The following is an 11,125-nucleotide window of genomic DNA, read 5'->3' as shown; positions in this document are numbered from 1 at the left end:
GCCCAGGCAGGAGGCAGGTGGCACTGGGGATGGGTGGCCCAGGCAGGAGGGAGGTGGCCCAGGCAGGGGGCAGGTGGCACTGGGGATGGGTTGTCCAGGCAGGAGGCAGGCCACGCCGCCCAGACCAGGTGCTCCCAGCGCTCCAAGGGGGGAATTCTCAGAAGGTCCCTTCTCCTCTCGAGTACAAAGAGCTTTGGAGTCAGACAGCCTCCCGCTCAAGTCCACCTCTCCCTCCTCCTGGCTGGATCCACCCCAAGATTTTGTGACCGTGACCTCAGCTCATCCTCAAGGGGTCACATGCCTCCTGGGTCCTGGCCTGCGACCTGGTGGCCGGGTGTGGAACTCTGTTCCCTGCCCAGTCACAGCCTTCACTCCGCTACAGCCCCTCACCAGGTGGAGGGCATGAGACTGGTGTTGCCAGATCTGACCCCCACCCCCCAACCCCCACCCCAAATGGAATTTTCAGTGAAATCACCTGGTTTCTGAAATGTTGGCTAGAAAGTTCAATAATACTGTGCTGTGCGGGTATAAGGAGATTGGGGCCACCCGCTGGCAACCCCTGCGTATACAGAGCGCTCAGCCTGTAGCAAAGGGTGAATGGGTTCTCTCCGCCCCCCCCCCCATTTTGCCCAGTCAGAGTCACCTCCCTGTTCCTGTCACTCCCCTGCCCTGTCCTCCCCAGATGTATCCTCTTGACCTTGTGTCTCCCTTTCTCTCTCTCTCACCCCTCCTTCTCTCTCCTCAGACGGCCCCCGGGCCTCTTCCCGAGACGAGGGTCCAATGGTGTGGGGGGCCGTGGGGGGGACACTGCTGGTGCTGCTGCTTCTGGCTGGGGGGGCCTTGGCCTTCATCCTGCTGAGGGTGAGGAGGAGGAGGAAGAGCCCTGGAGCCGCGGGAGGAGGACCAGAGAGCGGCCAGGGATCCTATGACCCGAAAACTCAAGTGTTTGAGAACGGAGGCCCCGTCTTCTGGACCACAACGGCCCCTGGTCCCCCGAGGCCGGACGGCAAGGACGCGGAGGAGGACTACGAGGAAGAGGAGGAGAAGGCAGAGAAAGGCCTCATGCTGCCGCCATCCCCGGCACTCGAGGATGACATGGAGTCCCAGCTGGACGGCTCCCTCATCTCCCGGCGGGCGGTTTATGTGTGACCCCCAGACAGAGAGACAGAGACGAGCCTGCGGGGGCCCGCGGGTGACAGACTGGTTGGACTCTGGTTGGACTCGTTTGTCTGGATGACACTGGAGCGCAAATGCTACCTCCCACTTTCCTGGGATTCAGAGGGAGGTGGAATATCACACACTGGACTTACGGCTCCAGGGCTGCATGGGGGAGGGAAGGGGGACCCACAGCGGACCCCCCCCCAGAGACTTGGTTTTGGCTCTGGCCTGCCCCAGCCCTGCCCTGTGACACTCAGGAGTTAATAAACTTGGAGGAAAAATCGGGGGTGTCTTGTAATACACTGGACCCCCTCCTTGGGGGGGTCGGAAAGCTGAACTGGGCTCCATGGAGTGGGAGGCTGGGGTGCTCTTAGTATCTGGGTCCTTAAAGGACACCTTGGATGCTGAGACCCGGAGCCAGTGGGATGGGATCTGGGCTTAGAGACTGGAGGGCTTGGACTTGAAGCTTCCAGCACTGAAGCTGCCTTCCTCGAGGCCAAGGGATCCCGGACCCCTGGGCGCTTGCCGAGGGTGCTATGGTCTGATTATCCGGGAGCAGCGCAGACCCAACTCCCCAAGGTTGCTGAGACCTGGGGAGGGAGCGCTGCCCCCGACCGGGCCCCCAGGAGGCAAGGCGGGCGTGGGTTCTGAGCAACCAGGGAAGTCCCACCTCTCCACCCCGAGAAGTGGCCTTTCCCAGCTTCCTTCCTCTTCCTTTTCCCCTGGGGCCCAGCTAGAGGGAATTTTCAGTGATTCAGAGGTAGGGGCTGTAGCGCTGCCTCCCGCCTAATTCCCCTCAACCAGAACCTCTCCCAACCCCAGGCTGGGGACTGAGGTGGGGGAATGGGAGGGGCAGGGGTAAATCCCAGCCACCTCCGCTCCCTGGCCCCAGGGTCTCTGCTCCTGAGGCTATCAGGCAACTCTACTCAGTAGGCTCAGCTCCTCGGCCCAGTGGGCCTGGGCGGCCGGGAAGGGCTTGGTGAGTTTACTTCTACCAGTTTTGACTTCCACCTAATTGCTGGGGATGAAGCCGTGACGCGGGCAGACCTCACACGCAGGCAGGACGCCTGGAATAACAGTGATTTGAGGGTGGCTGGTGTGGACTGAGCGGCAATTACTCTGTTATCCTCCCACACGCAAGCCCTCCTGAGAAAGCCCAGCTGTGGAACAGGCGTGTGGAAAACGGGCCGTCCTGGGCTCCGGGCTTGGTTCCTCTGGGGGCTGGATCTCCTCTGTGGAGTGGGCTTCATGGAAGGGGTGGGGCCTGTGGGTGGGGCTTTTGCATTCTGGTTGCTTATTGTCTAACACCCCCTTCTAACCCCCCACCTTCCCACCTAGAGGGCAGGGGCGGGGATTTTGTCAATCTGGCTATAGCAGGTCCCGAGCGCCCATGCCCACCCACCCTTACACATCTCGCAAGACCAGCCCGTCCCTCGGAACTCAGCCTAGTGTAGAACTTGGCAATCACACAAGCTATTACTCCAATAACAGCTTTAGGAAGTGTGAAGCGTGTAGCACAGGAAAGGCCCATGAGGCCATGCGTTTCTCTCTCGGCATTTCCTGTGGGGTCGGAGGAGCTCTGGTCCTCGGACCGGGGTGACCGCATTCCCTGTAATGACTGGTTGTGATCCTAACCCCAGGATCCCCCAGTTCTCTGCCTTGTAGCTCTACTTCCCTTCCCACCAGGTCCCTTCCCTCATCTCCCCGTGCACCCCCTCCTTCACTCTGCTCCTTGCTGTTCCTTAAAAACAGCACAAAGCTTCCTGCTCAGGGCCTTTGCACTGGCTGCCATTTCTGCCAGGATGTTCTCACCCCTCTCCCCCCTCCCCCGCATCGCTCACCCCGCTACAGCTCCTTCAGATCCTTGCTCCAGTGTCACCTTGCAGTAAGACTCTCTCTGACTACCTGCTCTATCACTTCCCATCACCTTCCCCACTTTGCCGTTTTGTTTTTTAAAGATTCTTTATTTCTTTTTAGAGGGAGGAAGGGGGAGAGAGAGAAATATTGATATAAAAACCAAACATTGGCCCCACCTGGTTTGGCTCACTGGATAGAGCATCGGCCTGCGGACTGAAGGGTCCCGGGTTCCATTCCGGTCAAGGGCCCATGCCCAGGCTGTGGGCTCGATCCCCAGTAGGGGGAGTGCAGGAGGCAGCCGATCAATGATTCTCTCTCATCATTGATGTTTCTATCTCCCTCTTTCATTCTGAAATCAATAAAAATGTGTTTTTTTTAAATATGAAGCTTTTTCCAACACAAAACATTGATCGGCTGCCTCCCGCAGGGCCCCTATCGGGGGGGGGTGGAGCCCACAACATTTTGTTACATGGGACTACGCCCAACCGAGCCATACCGGCCAGACCCACTATAGTTTTATCCTGCATCACTTACTGCCACCTGGCATATTGTAGTTGTTCCTGTACTGTTGGTCTCCCTGCCCAACTAGAACATAAATTCTATCAGGGCGGGGGCTTTTGTATGTTTTATTCACCACTCTATTCCACAAGGATAAGTTGAATGAAAGAATGTCCCCTGCCTTCGAGCTAGGCAGGCGGGTGATGACTTGGGCTGGGAGTAAGGAGCTGGGGCTTCCTCCTGGAGACCCCCTTACGCTGTCCCTCTTCTTGCAGAGTCCCCCAACACATCAGGTGCAGGAGCCACCGGTGGCATCATCGGGGGCATCATCGCTGCCATCATTGCTACCGCTGTGGTTGCCACAGGCATCCTCATCTGCCGGCAGCAGCGGAAGGAACAGAGGCTGCAGGTGGCAGAGGAGGAAGACGAGTAAGTGATGCATCCTAAGCAGTGGATGAGGGAAGGGTCCCAGAACGGGGGATTCTGCGGTGGGGATAAAGGTGGGAGAAAATCATCCGTAATGGCTCTGTGCCACAAAGACACCCCAAATGCCTGGCTGGTTTGGCTCACTGGATAGAGCGTCGGCCTGGGGACTGAAGGGTCCCAGGTTCGATTCCGGTCAAGGGCATGTACCTTGGTTGCAGGCACACCCCCAGTAGGGGGTGTGCAGGAGGCAGCTGATCGATGCTTGTCTCTCATCGATGTTTCTAACTCTCCATCCCTCTCCCTTCCTCTCTATAAAAAAATCAATAAAATATATTTTTAAAAAAAATAAAAAAGACACCCCAAATAACTATAACTTAAGTAGGATAGAGAGGAGAGCTTACTTCTGTCTCATAAATCATGGATATGACAGCTCTGCTGTGTGAAGTCATCAGAGCCCAGGCTCCTGCTAGCTTGTTGCTCCACCTTTATTCACATTTCAAAGGCTCCCCACTCTTCTGTCATTATCTACATACTTCACAACCAGACATGGCTATCCTGGCCTCAAAGCCCCCGTTCCTGCCAGTGGGGAAAGGAAATATAAATACAGGGTATTCAAGCGTAACTGGCATGGCTCAGTTGTTGAGTGTCAACCTATGAACCAGGAGGTCACAGTTTGATTCCCGGTCAGGCCACACGCCTGGGTTTCGGGCTCGATCCCCAGTGGAGGGTGTGCAGGAGGCAGTCGATCAATGCCCTGTAACACACATCATCGATGTTTCTATCTATCTCTCCTTCTCCCTTCCTCTCTGAAATCAATAAAAATATACTGTTTTAAAAAAAGGAAAGAAATACAGGGTATTCAGTTACCCTTTAAGGAAGTGCATCACTTCTCACTTCCATTGACCTGAACCTGTCACATGGCTGTCCCCAGCAGCAGGGCAAGCTAGGAAATGTAGTCTTTATTCTGGGTGGCCATGTGCCCAGCTAAAATCTTTATTAGTATGAGAAAGAAGGAGCCTGGATATTGGGGGGAAAAGAGCCACACTTCTCTGTGCAGAGCCCTTGTATGTGCCAGGCTTGACGAGATGTATTTGACATATGGAACCTCGACAAAGTCTCACATCCATGCATCGATTCAACAAGTATTCAAAAAGTAGCCACCCAGGACCAGGCCCTGGGGGTAGGAACCCAATGAAGAGACAAACATTTAAAAAGTGTCCACAGGTGGCTCAGTGGTTGAGGGTCGACCTATGAACCTGGGTTGCAGGCTCGATGCCCGGTAGCGGGTGTGCAGGCTTCCAGTCAGTGATTCGCTCTCATTATGAATGTTTCTGTCTCTCTCTCTCCCTTTCCCTTCTTCTCTCTGAAATCAATAAAAACATATTTAAAAAAAATAAAATCAATAAAAATAAAGTGTCCACACACATACACATATCATGGAAACATAAATTATGAGGAGCGGCATGGGAACACTTGGTAAAAATGCATATTCCTGGGCTTATGCCAAACCTACTACATCAGAACTTTCACAAGAAGGGTTCAGACTCTGGATAACAAGCTCCCTAAGTTATTCTGATGCACAAGATAGTGTGTGATGCCCTAACCGGTTTGGCTCAGTGGATAGAGTGTCGGCCTACGAACTGAAGGGTCCCAGGTTCGATTCCGGTCAAGGGCATGTACCAGTAGGGGGTGTGCAGGAGGCAGCTGATTGATGTTTCGCTCTCACCCATGTTTCTAACTCTCTATCCCTCTCCCTTCCTCTCTGTAAAAAATCAATAAAATATATTAAAAAAAAAAAAGATAGTGTGTGAACCACTGTCTTAATCATCTAGTCAATGCAAAACAATACCTTGCAGTTCATACCTCCTGCGCCCAGCCCAGCGCTGAGACCCAGTGGTGCCGGAGATGGCCCTGGCCCTGACTCCTGGGGTTCATGGTCTGGAGGAGACAGACTGGCCCCAGGCAGTGATGGTGCAGCATGGCCAGGGATGAGCTAGGGAACCTACAGGAGCTGAGAGAAGCCAGAGGTCATGGAAGGCCTCCTGGAGGAGGGGATATCTGAGTTAGTGTTTTTTGTGTTGGTTTATTTTTTTGTAATATTTGTATTGATTTTTAGAGAGAGAAGAAGGGAGAGAAAGAGAGAGAAAGGTTGATGTAAGAGTGAAACATCAGCCGTAGCCGATTTGGCTCAGTGGATAGAGCGTCGGCCTGTGGACTCAAGGGTCCCAGGTTCGATTCCGGTCAAGGGCATGTACCTTGGTTGCGGGCACATCCCCAGTGTGGAGTGTGCAGGAGGCAGCTGATCGATGTTTCTCTCTCATCGATGTTTCTAACTCTCTATCCCTCTCCCTTCCTCTCTGTAAAAAATCAATAAAAATATATTTTTTTAAAAAAAGAGTGAAACATCAATCGGCTGCCTCCCGCATGCCCCCTACCAGGGAGAGAGCCCACAACCCGGGCATGTGCCCTGACCAGGAATCGAACCAACACCAGCCAGAGCTGAGTTGGGTATTGAAGGCATAATAAGTGCCCATCATTGTTATGTATACAGGATGCTCGGATCCGTGGGTATGTAGAATGAGGGAACGTGACATAGTTCGGAGCAGTAGTCGCCAGCCGGTGGTCCATGGCGACCACTGGTTTGGAGGATAGGAAAGCATTTCAACCCTTTCTTCATTCTCTTAACAAATATTTACTGAATTCTTCATAGTGGGTTCTGGGAACACCATGTTAATCAAAGATCTCATTTTCTCCCTCACATTGCTCATGGCTGGGTACAGTCATTGAGTGAAATCAGAAATAACATTTCAGCCCTGGCCAGTGTTGCTCAGTGGTTAAAGGGTCACTGGTTCGATTCCTGGACAAGGGCATGTACCTGGGTTGCGGGTTCACTCCCCACCCCCAGGAGGCTCCCCCCACCCCCACCCCGGGGCAGGTGTATGCAGGAGGCAACCAGTCGCTGTGTCTCTCATATCGATGTTTCTCTCTCTCTCCCCCTCCCTCCCTTCCACTCTGAAAAGCAATCGAGAGGAAAAAAAAATAACACTTCAAATACAAACTCAGTTCAGTGCCCTAAGAGGGAGGTGTACAGCCAGATGTGACCACATCACAGGAGATCGTGATCCTCCTGGAGAGTCAGGGAGGCCTCCTGGAAGAAGATTCATGGGATGAGTGGGAGTTAGCTGGGCAAGGGGAATGGGGGAGGGGGAGAAAGGAGTATCAGGCAGGAGGAGGAGCTTGTGCAATGGCTCTAGGGTCGGGGGGGCTTCTTAGGTCTAAGCCTCCACCTGTCTACCTCCTACCCCACAGCCTGGAGGGGCCTCCGTCATACAAGCCACCAACCCCAAAGACAAAGCTGGAGGAGCCAGAGATGGTAAGCACTTCGCCTGGAACCCAGGCCGCCCCCCACCTTTCCCCAGTGAGGCCCTGGTGGGGAGAGGGAGTTGGGGAAAAGAGGTGGGCTGGGCGGGGGGGTCCTGACCTATCCCACCCCCTCCCACTGCAGCCCTCCCAGCTCTTCACTCTTGGGGCCTCAGAGCACAGCCCACTCAAGACCCCCTATTTTGATGCTGGCGTCTCATGTGCTGAGCAGGTAGGATCTCGGGTAAGGATGAGGCTGGGTACAGTCGCTGACATAGAGGTTAAGGATTCAAGGTCACAACTCAGATTCAGAGCTGTGTCTCTGGTCAGAGCTTATGGCATCGAGCTGTGTTTACAATTCAGTGGGGAGGTCATGACTGAAAAATTCTGAGGGCATGAGGTTAGGGTTTAAAGTCAGTCAATGAAGATTGGTTGAACATCCACATTGGCTTGGTACTGTAAGACAAGACATAAGAGTCCCATCAGCCATCTACTGGAAGTCAGGGGTCAGATATTGAAGTTGTAACTAGTCAAAGTTTAAGGGGCTGTTTCAGGCTTCAGGTTAAGGAGTTGAGGTCAAGATTAAAGTCAAAGGTTCATGGGGAAAGACTTAGGTCAGAAATCAAAAGACAAAGTAGAGACCCAGGATTGACAGGGTGAGGTCCAGGCTCTGGGCCTTGAATTAGGGACAAGCCATATGATTGACCCAGTGACAAGGGGTAAGGTTGGGCCTGGTTGGCATGGGGAGATGGTCGGGATTGTGGAGTCAAGGGGCAGATTGGGATTCTATGTCAAGCTCAGGACGTGACCTTGAGCTCCTATTCCCTCCCTGCCCCCAGGAAATGCCTCGGTACCATGAACTGCCCACCTTGGAAGAGCGGTCGGGGCCTCTGCTCCTGGGGGCCATGAGTCTGGGGTCCCCCATCCTCGTGCCTCCAGGGCCGCCTGTTGTGGAGCGGGTGCCCCTGGATCTGGAGGACATGGATGACGATGAGGAAGACTACCTGGACAAGATCAACCCCATCTACGACGCCCTCTCCTACGCTAGTCCCTCTGATTCCTACCCAGGCAAAGGCTTTGTCATGTCCCGGGCCATGTATGTGTGAGCCGCCATGGCCCTGGCTCTTACCTCTCTTTTTGATCCCTCAAGTCGCTGCCAGGAATCTTGTGCCGCTTGACGTCTGGCCAGGCCACTGTCAGTGAACACACGCATCTCATCTGTCACTTTGACGTTGGTGGATCCATTGTGACCTCTAGCCCATTATCTCTGACCTAGAGAAACCGGCCGTGACAATGGAAACCTGGCAACCTTATCTCATGAGTTGAGGGAGGGGAAATATGTTTCTGCAGAATCCGACCCAAGGACTCCTAAAACTGATCTTAGTTCACGCCTCACATTCTGCAATCTCCTCCCAAATTCCAAAGAAGACCCCAGGCCTCTGATGTGTCCTTACGTAGTCAACTCCCAATAGCTCTGCTGGGTTGGATGTTGGGGGGCAGGCACCTTGCTGCTCAGACCTGAGCCCTCCAGGCAGCAGAGCCCCACGTGCCCCCTCCCCACCCTGTCTGTTCCCCCATGGTGGGAAGGAGGGGAGTCCCCAGCCCAAGGCATAGCTTCCCCATCTCCCTCCTCCTGCAGGCAGGAGTCACAGGGTCCGGATCCTTCCCTGAGTCCCCACTTGCCCAAATCCTGTCTTCAGGGAATTAAGCCCAGTCAAGGACTAGATAGGGTGAGTGTCATGCAGAGTGTGCCTTGCTGACCCCAGCCTTGAGAGAAGAATTTGTGTGTTACTTTGAAGACTACTAAGTCCTTTTACTGCTGCCCAGTGAAATGGGACCCAAATATCTCCCTGGGGGGGAGGGGCGGGGGAGGAGATGGTCACCTGGATTGGGGTAAGGGATCTGATATTGTTTTGTAAATAGGGCATTTCCTACCAATATGAATTTGTACTTTGACCAGGTCTCAACTTGTGTATTCTGTGGGATGTGAAGGGGGGGAGGGTGGAACATGATGATGGGTAATAAATAGGGGGCCCAGGACTTAAGGGAATCAGTAGACAAAGTCAAGATGGGTTACAGACAAAAATTTAAAAAAGTCAAAGACATGACAAAAATAATCGAAGGGATAATGACTAAATATGCATAAGCAAAAAAAAAAAAATGCAATGATGGGTAATAGAAGAAGAGGGGGAGAGGAATCCAGGGCTTGTGGTTAATGAAAAGGAAGCAGTGCAACAGCAGTCTAATGGGCAGATATAAATGGTAGTAATCAAGTACGAGGGACTCGGGTTTAATGGGTAAATGGCAAGTAAGAACAGACCAAAGTCAAATTTATGAATAATGCAGTAAGAGCTCAGGACATGATGGGTAATAGATCTGGATGAATGAGCCAGAGGCAGACAGGTGAATAAATGGAGAAATAGGGGACGCAGGCATCTAGATAATAGACCTAAAACATGACGGTTAATTTAAGAAGGGCTAGAAGAACGATGGGAGTGCACGGGTAGAAATGTGCTAAAGGTAGTACAGGCAGTGGAACTGAAATGAATGGGACGGGGGCATGCTGGGTAATGGGACAGAAATGAATGGGCCAAAGATAGAAGCCGCAGTGACGCAGGTCCGGGGTGGGGGAGCGGGGGACAGAAGGCATGATGGGTAACGAGAGAGAGAGAGAGAGAGAGAGAGAGAGAGAGAGAGAGAGAGGTGGGTCTATGGCAACTGTCGCGTTAAACGGGCAAAGGGCATTGTGGGTAACAAGAAGCCGGCGAAGGTTCACACAACCGGTTAGAATTCTCCCGACGCACTGTGGGAAGGGCCAGAACTTCCGGTTCTCGGTCGCTGACTCCGGACTGGGGACTGCCCCTCTGCCGCGGTGCCTGGTGGGACGCGAGGCCTGACCTTGCTGCCTAGCAGCCTCTGCCGCGCAACCCACCTTTACCCGTGTCCCTCGACCCTGCACGTTAGCCAATGAGCGCACCAGTCTGATTATGTCACCAGGGTGGAGAACCTGTGCCTGCCGGAGCCAATCATAATGCTATAAGGGCCAAAGCCGGCCAATTATCATGGCAACTTCTCCGCGGGGCAAAGTCGAAAGAGGCGTGCCTTCTGAAGAGGGGCGGAGGCGACGAGTCCGTGGGCGTTGCAAAGTGCTCAGCACAAACCAATGGTAAAGGAGCGCTGGAACCCGCGGCGTAGCAAACCAATAGGCACGGGTTCCACAAGTCAATGGGCAGGGCGGGCAGGTGTGCTTTGACCTGCTTGCGAGTGGGAGCCAATAAAAAAGGGCGTTCCGAAGAAATGGGTGGGGTTCTCATCCATGGCTCCAATAGCAGGGCCAGGCCCTGAAGCTGGTGGGCGGACCCTAGGGCATGTTGAACCAATAGGCTAGGGGAGGCGGGGTGACGGTGGTGGCGGCGGCGGCAGTGGGTTCGGTTGCGCGTGGCGCACGGGGTGGGAGCGGAGCCCAGGCCGGGAACAGGCGCTGCCGCCAGTGAGAACCGGGGCCCTGAGCCGGGCGGGGGTTGGCTGGGGACTGGGCCCGGGGCCGCAGGCCCTGACCTCCGCCCTCTGACCTTTTCCCTTGCAGGCAACCATGGGGAACGTGTTGGCCGCTAGCTCGCCGCCCGCAGGGCCACCGCCGCCGCCCGCGCCCGCCCTCGTGGGTCTGCCGCCTCCACCCTCTCCTCCGGGCTTCACGCTGCCGCCGCTTGGGGGCGGCCTGGGTGCTGGGACCGGCGCGGTCGAGGTTCAGAACGGACCCCCGGGACTGCAGGCGCCGCAGGAACGCGACGATGGGGCCTGCGGCTGCTTCCCAACCCGGGCACGT

The 11,125-nt window shown here is 54.5% G+C and overlaps 2 protein-coding genes across 2 annotated transcripts in view; both read left to right on the top strand.

Annotated features, from left to right (window-relative positions):
• Positions 1–1,149, top strand: part of CEACAM19 (carcinoembryonic antigen related cell adhesion molecule 19) — a 146,947-nt gene extending 145,798 nt beyond the window's left edge. Inside the window, exon 4 of the mRNA XM_023746956.1 lies at positions 746–1,149. Within this exon, the coding sequence (XP_023602724.1) occupies positions 746–1,149 (404 nt within the window). The remainder of the gene's footprint in view (positions 1–745) is intronic.
• An 84-nt stretch (positions 1,150–1,233) lies between these two features.
• Positions 1,234–9,255, top strand: NECTIN2 (nectin cell adhesion molecule 2). Its single transcript, XM_023746954.1, has 5 exons — positions 1,234–1,285; positions 3,738–3,942; positions 7,249–7,312; positions 7,445–7,543; positions 8,139–9,255. The coding sequence occupies exons 1-5, from the start codon at positions 1,234–1,236 to the stop codon at positions 8,403–8,405; spliced, it is 687 nt and encodes a 228-aa protein (XP_023602722.1). The 3' UTR covers positions 8,406–9,255.
• Positions 9,256–11,125: the final 1,870 nt, after the last annotated feature.

Source organism: Myotis lucifugus, unplaced genomic scaffold (assembly GCF_000147115.1).
Source record: "Myotis lucifugus unplaced genomic scaffold, Myoluc2.0 scaffold_771, whole genome shotgun sequence".
In the NCBI taxonomy this organism is placed as follows: Eukaryota; Metazoa; Chordata; class Mammalia; order Chiroptera; family Vespertilionidae; genus Myotis; species Myotis lucifugus.
The sequence above is the reverse complement of the archived record's forward strand: the minus strand, read 5'-3'. Positions and strand labels throughout refer to the sequence as shown.